Source organism: Ascidia mentula, chromosome 8, assembly GCF_947561715.1.
Source record: "Ascidia mentula chromosome 8, kaAscMent1.1, whole genome shotgun sequence".
NCBI lineage: Eukaryota > Metazoa > Chordata > Ascidiacea > Phlebobranchia > Ascidiidae > Ascidia > Ascidia mentula.
In genome coordinates, this window is record NC_138573.1 from 17,895,050 (window position 1) to 17,907,466 (window position 12,417).

Below are 12,417 nucleotides of genomic sequence, written 5' to 3' on the forward strand. Positions count from 1 at the left end.
ACCAACGTTTCGTCTGCCATCCGGCGAGACTTCTTCAGGGTTATGTCAACAGAAAGCATCACGCACATAAAACACTAAAAACGTAGGAAAAACGCAGGAAAAACACAAGGAAAAAGGAATAGATAACACTGGCACCGCTTGCATCGTCACGTGAACCAGGTGTGTAGCGGGGCGTAACATTTACAACAAGTTGTTGTATACAGCAGGAAAATATACGCATTGCTCCTTATCGTTTATGCAATTGTCGTATTTATGGATGTGGAGCGTCTCTAGGAACAGACGTTTTGTATGATCGTCCTCCATCTCTAGGATTTGCACGTCATCAAAGTTAACTCGGTGGCCGAGTGTGGCAGCGTGTTTTGCCAGTGCTGTCCTCTGGCTGTTCTTCGCTGCAACGTCGCGGCGATGCTCTTTTAACCGAGTCTGTAACCTTCTCCCTGTCTCGCCGATGTACGCTCCACCGCAGTCCTTGCACGGAATGTAATAGACAACGCCTTTTGGTTGGACCGTGCCCTTCTCGATAGGATGAGACAACATCCTGCCCAGTGTTCTGTGTGGCTTAGTGTAGACCGCAATACCATAGTCCAACATCATACGCCTTAGCGTGTCTGTTAGAACCGGAACATATGGCAAAACGATCGTACCGGTAGTTGGCGCTGTTTCTTGTGGCTTGACCGCAGGCTTTCTTCTAAACATCCATGACGGATACAGATGTTTCCGCAGTACCTTCTTTATGAACTTCACCTCTTTATCACGGTCTTCTTCTCGGGAAACCAGAGCCACGGCTCTATCCATCAGCGACCGCACTACCGCTGTCTTGTGCTGTATCGGATGTGCCGACTTAAACGACAAGTACCGATTGGTGTGCGTCGGCTTTCGATACACACGAGTGCTGATCAAACCTTTCTCATCACGGATAACCTCTGTATCTAAAAACGGTAATTTACCACCACTTTCCTTTTCTAAAGTGAATTTGATTGAATCTTCCACATGGTTAATGTGGGTAAGGAACAACTGGAGCTGTGCTTCGTCAACGATGGCGAAGGTGTCGTCGACATATCGCTTCCAGTAACGAGGAGGATGCGCAAAAGTGGCGAGTGCCTTATCCTCAATTGTTTCCATTACAATGTTCGCCACTACCACAGAGATGGGAGAACCCATCGCCGTACCAAACACCTGTTGGTAAAACACACCACGAAAGGAAAAATAGGTGGCGTTCAAACATAATTTCAGCCCTTGTGCGATGTCCTCACAGGATAGCAACGTGCGTTGCTCAAGGTTACTGTCATCCTCTAAGCGTGCCATGACATTAGTAACAGCTACCGATATTGGCACATTGGTGAAAAGAGACACGACTTCAAAGGACACCATACATTCACCATCCGCTATTGTCAAATCCCTCACTTCGGCTGCAAATTCACGTGAGTTTTTAACGTGATGTGGGCTGTTCCCAACCAAAGGGGAAATAATCCTTGCTATAAATTTGGCGAGCATATAAGACGGGGACCCGATAAAGGAAACAATGGGTCTGAGGGGTACGCCTGGCTTGTGGACCTTGGGAAGCCCGTACAATTCGGGCGTCCTACCGTCTGTGCAATGCAGCTGTCGAAACTCACCAACAGATAACGCCTCACGCTCCCTGTGTAAGTAACCGATGAAGCGGTTTATCTTTCGTTCTAAAGACAGGGTCGGGTTTCTGGACAACTTTTTGTAAGTTTTTGCGTCACTTAAAAGTTCCAGCAGTTTAGTGTTATATTCGGAACGGTTCATGACCACCGTTCGATTGCCCTTGTCGGCACGCAATATGACGATATTCTGGTTGTTGCGAAGTTCTCGTGCAGCCGACAAATATGACCTAGGGGTGTTAGAGCCAACGGTATTGTGGCCACTGTGGCTACGAATACAGCCAACAACTTTGCCCTGCAGAAGTGATTTTATATGCGCGGGCGGTCCAACCAGGCCTTTCTTAACAGAAGCCAAAATCTGTTTCCATGGTATCACGTTAGGTGTGATGGCAAAATTCATACCTAGCGACAAAACACCATGCTGTTCTGGTGTGAGCTCATGGTCTGACAAGTTGGTAACGCAGCCCTTTACCGTTAATTCCTTCCTTTTTTCACGCCACATACCGAGTTTTTCTTCGCACTTTTTTCTTCCTGACGTCACAATTCGTAATGTGCCTTCCTCCACGTAAGACTTTAGTGAAGAAAACACAGTCATGTCAAGGTCTTTCCTTAACCTCTCTGTAATTCCGCTCAGCTCATGCGTATTGTTTTTAATGCGCGAATGTGCATCTTTTATGCGCAGTTTCAAAAAACGAAACCCACAAGATCGCATAATGTCTCTTCCTTCTTTAGATGCCATAGGTGATCTAAACCTTAGACTTGGTGGTAATATTTTCTCTCTGAGACAAGAGTGATTGTGATGCAAATGAACCTTGCTGCTTGCGACGCCAAAATTGAGTCGCACAAACCTTCGAGCCATTCTTAAGGCATGAGACCCATACAAGTCCAACCAGGCCTTTCTCAACAGAAGCCAAAATCTGTTTCCATGGTAAACGTTGGTTTCCAATAAACACGTTAGAAACTAATTGCCAGAAGAGCAATTCTGATTAATTAGTATGCCTGGCAACAAAAATAGCAGTATATTTGTTGTAATAAGAGACTTGTATGGGTCTCATGCCTTAAGAATGGCTCGAAGGTTTGTGCGACTCAATTTTGGCGTCGCAAGCAGCAAGGTTCATTTGCATCACAATCACTCTTGTCTCAGAGAGAAAATATTACCACCAAGTCTAAGGTTTAGATCACCTATGGCATCTAAAGAAGGAAGAGACATTATGCGATCTTGTGGGTTTCGTTTTTTGAAACTGCGCATAAAAGAAAAACTGCTCGCCAAATTTATAGCAAGGATTATTTCCCCTTTGGTTGGGAACAGCCCACATCACGTTAAAAACTCACGTGAATTTGCAGCCGAAGTGAGGGATTTGACAATAGCGGATGGTGAATGTATGGTGTCCTTTGACGTCGTGTCTCTTTTCACCAATGTGCCAATATCGGTAGCTGTTACTAATGTCATGGCACGCTTAGAGGATGACAGTAACCTTGAGCAACGCACGTTGCTATCCTGTGAGGACATCGCACAAGGGCTGAAATTATGTTTGAACGCCACCTATTTTTCCTTTCGTGGTGTGTTTTACCAACAGGTGTTTGGTACGGCGATGGGTTCTCCCATCTCTGTGGTAGTGGCGAACATTGTAATGGAAACAATTGAGGATAAGGCACTCGCCACTTTTGCGCATCCTCCTCGTTACTGGAAGCGATATGTCGACGACACCTTCGCCATCGTTGACGAAGCACAGCTCCAGTTGTTCCTTACCCACATTAACCATGTGGAAGATTCAATCAAATTCACTTTAGAAAAGGAAAGTGGTGGTAAATTACCGTTTTTAGATACAGAGGTTATCCGTGATGAGAAAGGTTTGATCAGCACTCGTGTGTATCGAAAGCCGACGCACACCAATCGGTACTTGTCGTTTAAGTCGGCACATCCGATACAGCACAAGACAGCGGTAGTGCGGTCGCTGATGGATAGAGCCGAGGCTCTGGTTTCCCGAGAAGAAGACCGTGATAAAGAGGTGAAGTTCATAAAGAAGGTACTGCGGAAACATCTGTATCCGTCATGGATGTTTAGAAGAAAGCCTGCGGTCAAGCCACAAGAAACAGCGCCAACTACCGGTACGATCGTTTTGCCATATGTTCCGGTTCTAACAGACACGCTAAGGCGTATGATGTTGGACTATGGTATTGCGGTCTACACTAAGCCACACAGAACACTGGGCAGGATGTTGTCTCATCCTATCGAGAAGGGCACGGTCCAACCAAAAGGCGTTGTCTATTACATTCCGTGCAAGGACTGCGGTGGAGCGTACATCGGCGAGACAGGGAGAAGGTTACAGACTCGGTTAAAAGAGCATCGCCGCGACGTTGCAGCGAAGAACAGCCAGAGGACAGCACTGGCAAAACACGCTGCCACACTCGGCCACCGAGTTAACTTTGATGACGTGCAAATCCTAGAGATGGAGGACGATCATACAAAACGTCTGTTCCTGGAGACGCTCCACATCCATAAAAACGACAATTGCATAAACGATAAGGAGCAATGCGTATATTTTCCTGCTGTATACAACAACTTGTTGTAAATGTTACGCCCTGGTTCACGTGACGATGCAAGCGGTGCCAGTGTTATCTATTCCTTTTTCCTTGTGTTTTTCCTGCGTTTTTCCTACGTTTTTAGTGTTTTATGTGCGTGATGCTTTACTGTTGACATAACCCTGAAGAAGTCTCGCCGGATGGCAGACGAAACGTTGGTTTCCAATAAACACGTTAGAAACTAAGTGCCAGAAGAGCAATTCTGATTAATTAGTATGCCTGGCAACAAAAATAGCAGTATATTGATTCTATAGTTTACCACGAGACTCGATGCAATGCTAATTGTACAACTATTTGGATTCACAAGGAATAAACAGATTTAAAAAAGAAGGTAGGCTAGCTGCATCTTAGAATATGATAATACTGAAGAAGATGACAAGAAGCCGATCATGTTGACACAGAGCAATTAAAATGTACAATAATCTTTAAAGTGAGGTCCACGGACCAAATCTATCACAGACAAAAGTTTAGTTTAGCGCTGCCTTTTGCGACCATCGTTGCAGATCCGAAGATAAGAATATTCTCAACATAGGTAATTATCGTATCATGCATTATTTAACTTGTTTTGTGACCCCTGCAGGATTTGATTAAATTCGCGTTTTGTAATTTTTAAAGTAAATGATGTACCACCAGGCGTAAGATTTGTGGTATTTTTCTTCACTTAATTTGTATTAATATTTGTGTGTTGCTGAGATGAAGTGTTGCTAAGCATACAACTTAAAAAGATAGAAAAAATTAAAAGATTGCATTGGCCGGGAATCGAACCCGGGCCCCCCGCGTGGCAGGCGAGGATTCTACCACTGAACCACCAATGCAACTGTTCCTACACCGGGAATCGAACCCGGGCCGCCTGGGTGAAAGCCAGGAATCCTAACCACTAGACCATGTAGGAGACGTAAGTATTGGTTTCACATTGCTGCTATATTGCCGCGTCGCCTGGCGTTCGTAAGAAGTTGAAGCACACTTATATTTTGTTAAGTATTTATATATGTTTAGTGATTTCGGAGTTCAATTGTTCACGAATACTTGTGTCTTGTACAAGGGTGGTGTTGGCCTCGTGCTTTGACGTAACGTATTTCCGACATTATACTGATAGTTACATCAGAGACTACAAGTATTTGGTAGTCTCTGGTTACATTAAAGGCATATTTATTACTTACATTTATGTTCGCTAGTGTTACAATATCTGATTAACTAGATAAGGCAACTGCTGAAAATTGCCTAAATTCCATAGTCATCGTCAATTACTAATAAAGGCATAATCCCTTACGTTTTGGACCCTTTTGCCATTTCTACATGACGCAGATTTCCGAAAGTGTCAGGCAAAATCCTGATGCACTGAAACCCTCATATAAACTGTTTCGACTCTTCCACGTCTCTGTCCTTTGTGAAACAGAAGGGGACACTGCTGTTTTTCCGGGAAGATCAATGACGTTAGAATAGGCCTCGGCTACTAAACTACAGTAATCGAAATTAAACTGTAAATACTATTTTCATCAATTGTTTTTCCTTAGCCAACCTCTAATCGTTACGCTCAGCTTTGAGTTGGATTTTGATGATATTTTTTTCAACCGATGATGTCCCAGGAGAAATTATTATTTTTGTTTTTAAAATAAAAAGCTGGACTGATGCTAATCGCCTGTCACTCTATTTGGGTTTCCTGGATGCTTGGGTTAAAATCACAATATTCACACATAATATTCAACAGTTTCAGACTACGCTTGATTTTATTGATACAAACTCAAAGAGTATAATTGTAATGACTTTGGTCCACCAAAAACCAAACACTCATATTTCAAATACGCCAAACCGAACGACATCCGCTTTAATTCCTCTGACATTTAATGTATAAAAATGCAAACCACAATATTATCTTTGTGAAATAAACAGTTGACTTTGACTGTGAAACTCCTGTAACGTTTAAATACTTGCAATATACACGTCGCTTGTGTAATTCGTGACCTCACTATATATCACGTCATCATATGAACGCCTTTACGTAACAACGAAACAACATCTATGTGTGGTGACCTTCTTCTGCAATACTTGGAACCGGCTTGTGCGTGACGTTACCAGATGGTGACGTCATCAACGATGACTGCTCGTTTACAATAGGCTTCACGTCTAAAGTGCTCGTGTAGTTATGATGGGGAAGGTATCCGTAGGTCATATGTGCTATAGCGCCACTTTGCGGTGTGTGCATTTCATGAAGCATGTCCGCTGGTGAGCCGTATTGCTCCTCCTGACCTGGCTGTGCACATTGGCCCAACTGTTCGTGCGTTTGCGTAGGTGATGACGTAGCGGTAGTGATTGTTTCGTCATCATCGATGTCCTGATCTCCTTGCTCGGATGGGTCACCGCTTTTGTCTCCGTTTTTCTTATTTGCTTTTCGTTCTTTTGCACGACGGTTTTGAAACCAGATTTTAACCTGGCGTTCGCTGAGACAAAGCTGCCCGGCCAATTCAGCTTTTCTTCTGATTGTAATGTAGCGACTGTAACGGAATTCCTTTTCGAGCTCCAGTCTTTGATGGTCTGAGTAGACGACTCTGTATTTGTCCTTGGTTCGCGTTTTTCCTGCGATAAGAAAAAAGTTTAAGTTTTAAAACCGATATATTCGTATAATACATATTTTGGTTTATTTTTGCGTTGTGTTGCTTTAAACACAAAACGGAAGTCATCAAGTTTGGTGCTCTAATTTCGGACCGTGTGCAGCAGTTAAAACTTTACCCCTAATAACTGATAAATTTGGAACTTAAACTAAACATAAAGAGTTTTGAAAACCAAGAACCCTTTTGCAAGCGTGAACGCCTGTCACTGTAACGACGTCATAAATTAAATATGGCGGCGTCGAATCGTCATCGATCGTCGGCCTGGAGCATCGGCAACTGTTGTCCTTTTGCGCGATCACCGTTTTCGCTGTCGGCTCGTAAATGTGGCTTTACGAGTCCCGCTCCGGTCGTGGCCACTATTGCTAACGAGTATATGCTGCTTTACGACTCGTCCGCTCTTTGGCAGACCTCTCTCCGCAAGGCACACGGTCTAGTTTTACGAGTTTAACTATAATTGGGCTTCTGCGCTCATATTGGAAACCGTCGGAGCGAGAGTTAATGCTCTTGAAAGTCGCAAACGAACCATACAGCCCACGTCCGCAGTTTTAAAGGTTTTATCTGGTTTATCGCCTGACACTCTGCTAATATCTGATAACGACATCGCGTTTGTTAATGTGACACAACGTCTATTTCCATTTTACGATGTAACTTTTAAAACGCGGGGTAAAAACGTGATTGACTGGCGCGGTTGGTTGGATGAACCACAAGAAACGTCCTCAGTGCGTTACAATGAACAGACTAACACAAGCTGCACAGTTAAGGCGGGTAAAATCCAAACTTTATCAATCCTGATCGAATTTCTGATCGTGGTTAAAAATGAAAGTCTTTCAGGAAATTGTTTTGTCACTTCTATTGAAATATTGTGACATTTTCGCAACATTTCTGTGTAAGGGTTTCGTATTTGAGAATCAAGCAGATGTCAAGTGGGCTTCCCGGGCGCCTTTACCGCGTCGCTTTTAATTGTTTGTAATCCCTCCCGAATGCAAATAGAAAGTGAGTGCCGAATCACCGATAAAAGCGATCCCGCCGACAATTAAACGCATGCGCCAATCTTCCCCAGAGCGCGTAATTGTTTCTTTACTTCGTGTGACTATGGAATCGTTTACCTCGTGAAGTACGATTGCAAGTTAAAAATCACAAGAAACGTACCCACAAATTACGGCTTTAAAATGTATTCAATTTTGTTCAAGTCGTGCGTTGGGAATTTTTTGCACCTTCTACCTCTACGTTAATTGGTTCCGTAATCATTTTCGAACAAACGGCCAGCAGTAAGATATCAAGAAACCCTGGGATTTCGCGTAGTGCGATATTTTCCTTTCGTCGAGCAAACAACGCGCATGTCGGTCGCGTATAACATTCTACTTGCGAGGGCATTAGATTATGACGCGACAGTAGCCATTTGTCTTCACGGCGCTTTGATCAATGGCGCGTCAGAAAACAGCAAATATCTCTCGATGCCGCGACAAATTTACTCTGTGGTTTTCAGTCTTCAAAATGGCGACGCAAGCCCCCGAATCCCCTTTATCATTTCGTTCCCGCCAGTCTGATTTTTATTCGGCAATTTGTTGTACTTGAATGCCCGTCAAAGATTATGACGCAAAAGATGCAATTCGAGAGAAACTTGTACATCGAATAACGATTTACTGCGCTGGTATAGCACCGGGAGATCAATTTATGATCAAACATACAATCGGGTAGAAGTGTCGACCATTTAACAGTAAAAGATATTGCGGCCTGTCTATTGTGTTTTCAGTGACCTTGCAACTTAATCCCGTAATTAGTTCGGTTTTGTAGCAATTTAGTGAGTGATGTAAGAGTTGCCGCCATTTATGTTGTCGAAATTACTCCTTAGAATTTGGTTAAGATGTCTCACCTTGTTGGGGTTGGGTGTTTTGATACGCGTTCTTGTTTATCCATTCGTACGGTCTCCTTTGCTGAACCATGGCGCCGTGAGGAATGCTGGACAACTGGACGCCCGGCACTGCATGGGGATTTTGCGGGGTTGTGAAGCACTCAATCCCCGTCAAGGATGTGGTGATTGCGCCGGGGCTTCCGTTGTCGTTGGTAACACCACTGGGTGAGTGGTTGGCTGGGGTGTAGGCGGGAATATGAGCGGGGTGAAATGACGGACCCATTTGGTCCCAACCCCCGGTGGCCCCCAACATGGAAAAGTTTGGGTTAGGGTAAATTCCCCCGCCACCCCAATGGCTTTGGGTCGTGGCAACGTCGTGGGCCCCGGGTGGTGGGGGCAGATGAAAGGGAGCTCCATATTCTTGACCCAGATGGACCCCTTGGTAGGGTGTTTCCCCTGTGACGCGATTTGCTTGATTGTAGTCAGTATTCTGGTAAACTGGAGCCTGGGTAAGTTTATTCGGGTAACCGGGTTGGAAGAATGCGGCCGAGGTTACTGGGGTGGAGTCGGAGTGTAGATGACTGTACATATCGGAATTGGTTGGGGAGCCGGTGGTTGGTTTGTGCTGCTGGTCTATCGCATAACATAACATCGTGGGCAGACCTGAAAGCACGCCGGTCGCTGTCAGAAGCGCTACGGTTACTATTTAAAATTCAACGGTTGAAAATGTATCTGAAACACACAAAAAATGTTTGTATTATAAACAACGTTGCCAACAACAAGCTAATAATTCCGGTTAAAAAATATTTTTTGGGATAAACACTACAGTTATTTTCTTGCATTCAATTCATAATCATAAAAGTACTATTTACTAATCCTTTTTTAAATTGTCTTGGACCATGTTTGAAAATTCTAACGATCTGTAAGTTTCAACATAAAACTTGTCTTTCAAAGTTCACGGTTTCTGAGCGTGAGATGCTCTCGCAAATGTCGGTTTATGTTCTCGTTTTAACGCCAGAACTAATGTTATGTGAGTTTTAACGATCTCGCTTGGGTTTGGGGCGTTTTATTGTGACCCTGATCATTGTTTTTCCCGACACGCAACCCTTTGTTGAACCCAAATTCACGACACCTTCTCGTAAAACCTAAGCAAGCCAAACATTTGCAGGAAGTACCGCGAAGTTGAAACGAGAACTCGCATTCATGTGGGTTTGGAATTTTTCGACTGAGGTTTAATTTATGACAATTCCTGTGGCAACCCTCGTCAACTATCGGTTACTAATTACGCTGCTTTTTAAAAACGCGCCAATTAAACCTGGTACTGATATAGAAAATAATTTTAATCCTGTTTGTATTTGTTTAGGCAATTTAATTTGGAAGATTAAAAGTAACTTACAAAACAAAAATGAATATAAATCTCTTTGTATTTTCTGCTACATATAACCTCACACTTGTTTCGCAAACGCTGTGCATGATCTCTCCTACGCTACATGTTTATCAACCTCTTTGCTCCTCATCGGACAAATGCAAAACGCAACTGAACTATCTTGCACGAAACCTTGTTACCTTCCTTGCCGGTGGTGCGCCCCCAAGTGGTACGGTGTGCTGCATTTTCCTGGGAGATGGAAGATAGTCATAAATAACCTGCCGATGACCCCAAAACCCCCGCCCACAGACTGCCCGAGACTAAATCGCCATTTCATTGTCTCAATAACTACCTGGCGGTCACCTCAAAGTATTCTAGAATGGGGAGGGCGCCGCAAAGGACACGCGAGCTGCAACAATCGCGGCGCTTGTGACATCACAACGCCGTTTTGTGCGTCGCGTTTTACGCGTACAACAAAACGATGATGTATCGTTGCGGACGATTATTGACCTAAACGACTCGAAGTTGACACTTGCGTTTGTTACGTCATAACGAACTCTTAACCTACAACCACCTGTTGTTTGACGAAATTGTTGCGTGCTCGCATGCTGAAGTTTGAAAAACTGTAGATTGACAAAAAATTCTCTACCAACCTGACTAACTCTCTGTTTCTTCAGCGATTTTAACATAAAAAATATTAAAAACCGAGCACATCTAATTGCAACAACCGCCTGATGACCGACCACAATCCGCAGGCTGAAACGTACGCGGGTCGTCTGTCCAGTGCAAGTTTGCCTGCGACATCGTAACAACTCGTCTTGCCTTTGTTTCAATTCGACAGAAGCGGCGCGTTTTTCGCCAGTAACCAGCGATTGTTGGGTCAACATGCTACCGGGCCGTTCGCTGTTTGCCTAGCTTTCCAAATGGTCCCAGGCGCGCCGTCGCGACAGCTTTGATCTCGCCAGGGATGCCACATGATGACATGTCACGTGACCAGAAGAATATTAATATTTGCTCTCAGACGCGGGGCCGCGTTGTCACTTTCACAAGTAAACACCAAGTTCACTGCCACGTACGCCCCGAGTTCGAGTTGGGCTAAAATACTTCTACAAAAATTAATCTCTACCAATGCGGAATTTTTCTCTTGTCCCCGTTGACGCCGAACCACTGACTACAAATAACAGAATGACTTCATGGGAATTTGGTACTTTTTGCTCCACTTTTCACGATTAAAGCACCGTGCCGAAAAGTGTTGAAATCATTGCTTTAACTCATGTAAACCGATATTGATTTATGCCGGAATATATTTAGACGCATTTTTTCATCGCGCCTCGCATAAAATCCTTTCTCGATTCCTTTGTTATAACCTGTAGTGGTTCGTTGATGATTGATAAAATGTTTTGTCGCATTTCTGGCATCCACATTGGGTTTGATCACACGATAAAGAAATAAATTAAAAATCAGACGAACGCCACCATTCGCTTTCCATTGTTTAAACATTACAGCCAATTACGACAATAAACCGCCTGTAGCTGCTATTTTAAATCTATCACACCCACTTTGCTTGACACAACGTATTTTATTATGTGCTCGGCTTACACAAAACGTTACAACCTATATCACGTTATTCGTTTTGAACCTACACAGTTAATAAATATTTCCAACCTTTTACTAAATAAATTTCAATTCTTCAAATCAAGTAAATGTTCTCTGCTTTCAAGTTTTTTCCAGATTTTTCAATAAAAAAGCAACTTCGACCTTAAACCCTGCACTAACCATCACAAAGCGTTCGTGGAAGGAATTCTAATTTCCTTTTCACTTGCTACCGTTGTTCGACATAACCATGTAAATAACGTCAGCCCCAGCGACTTGAAAGCGCCTTTGCTTTTCACGCCAAACAGCGAATTGTCAGAAGCACTTCCCGGTTCTACACCTACTGTTACGAAGGCGCGATGTCACGGCGTTCGTTTGGGAAGAGGGGCCGGGGACGAGGGGACGACGCGGTGGCGATGGCGATGGCGAGGTCCAAGTATAACTTGCAAGGGCTCCCACGCATACACGGAAACGCCACCTTCTAATTCATGAGGGTGAAACGTTGGGAAAACTGTTTCTTATATTTTTTTTTTCATAAGTCTATTTTGATCGTTTAGTTTCCCCTCCACTGATTACTCTATACTTGATGTACTTAGGGTCCTGTAAAATGCCTAGTCTTCCTTTTTATTATAGGACATATTTAGAAATTGATGACCAGTCTTGTCGTGCGGTAAAAATGTCTTCACAGTAACCACCGTCTATTACCAAGAAATTATAGCCAATATGCTGGTGTTCTTAAATTTCAATACGTTTCTATCCACCATTTGCAAGAAAACCTCCCCGTACAAA

General features: G+C 43.6%; 4 protein-coding genes and 2 non-coding genes across 6 annotated transcripts in view; 1 reads left to right on the forward strand and 5 right to left on the reverse strand.

Annotated features, from left to right (window-relative positions):
- The window catches only part of LOC145912533 (uncharacterized), a 52,196-nt gene that overhangs the window by 27,452 nt on the left and 12,327 nt on the right, over window positions 1-12,417 (reverse strand). The gene's annotated exons all lie outside the window — the stretch shown is intronic.
- On the reverse strand, window positions 181-2,484 carry LOC145912159 (uncharacterized). Its single transcript, XM_082999569.1, has one exon. The coding sequence runs from the start codon at window positions 2,482-2,484 to the stop codon at window positions 181-183; it is 2,304 nt and encodes a 767-aa protein (XP_082855695.1).
- LOC145912160 (uncharacterized) lies at window positions 2,690-5,550 on the forward strand. Its single transcript, XM_082999570.1, has 2 exons — window positions 2,690-3,948; window positions 5,514-5,550. Exons 1-2 carry the CDS (start codon window positions 2,690-2,692, stop codon window positions 5,548-5,550), a joined length of 1,296 nt encoding a protein of 431 aa, XP_082855696.1.
- On the reverse strand, window positions 4,953-5,023 carry Trnag-gcc (transfer RNA glycine (anticodon GCC)). Its single transcript has one exon. It is a non-coding gene; the product is annotated as a tRNA-Gly (tRNA).
- Window positions 5,029-5,100, reverse strand: Trnae-uuc (transfer RNA glutamic acid (anticodon UUC)). The gene has a single exon. It is a non-coding gene; the product is annotated as a tRNA-Glu (tRNA).
- Window positions 6,226-9,321, reverse strand: LOC145912162 (uncharacterized). Its single transcript, XM_082999571.1, has 2 exons — window positions 8,691-9,321; window positions 6,226-6,782 (listed from the first exon to the last, which is right to left on the reverse strand). The coding sequence occupies exons 1-2, from the start codon at window positions 9,319-9,321 to the stop codon at window positions 6,226-6,228; spliced, it is 1,188 nt and encodes a 395-aa protein (XP_082855697.1).

Coding starts and splice junctions, on each gene's coding strand:
- LOC145912160 (XM_082999570.1), top strand. CDS start 2,690: ATGGCTCGAAGGTTTGTGCGACTCAATTTTGGCGTCGCAAGCAGCAAG. Junction 3,949..5,513: donor ATCGGCGAGACAGGGAGAAG/GTTACAGACTCG, acceptor TACATGACGCAG/ATTTCCGAAAGTGTCAGGCA.
- LOC145912162 (XM_082999571.1), bottom strand. CDS start 9,321: ATGTTATGTTATGCGATAGACCAGCAGCACAAACCAACCACCGGCTCC. Junction 6,783..8,690: donor AAACACCCAACCCCAACAAG/GTGAGACATCTT, acceptor TTCTTATCGCAG/GAAAAACGCGAACCAAGGAC.
- LOC145912159 (XM_082999569.1), bottom strand. CDS start 2,484: ATGGCTCGAAGGTTTGTGCGACTCAATTTTGGCGTCGCAAGCAGCAAG.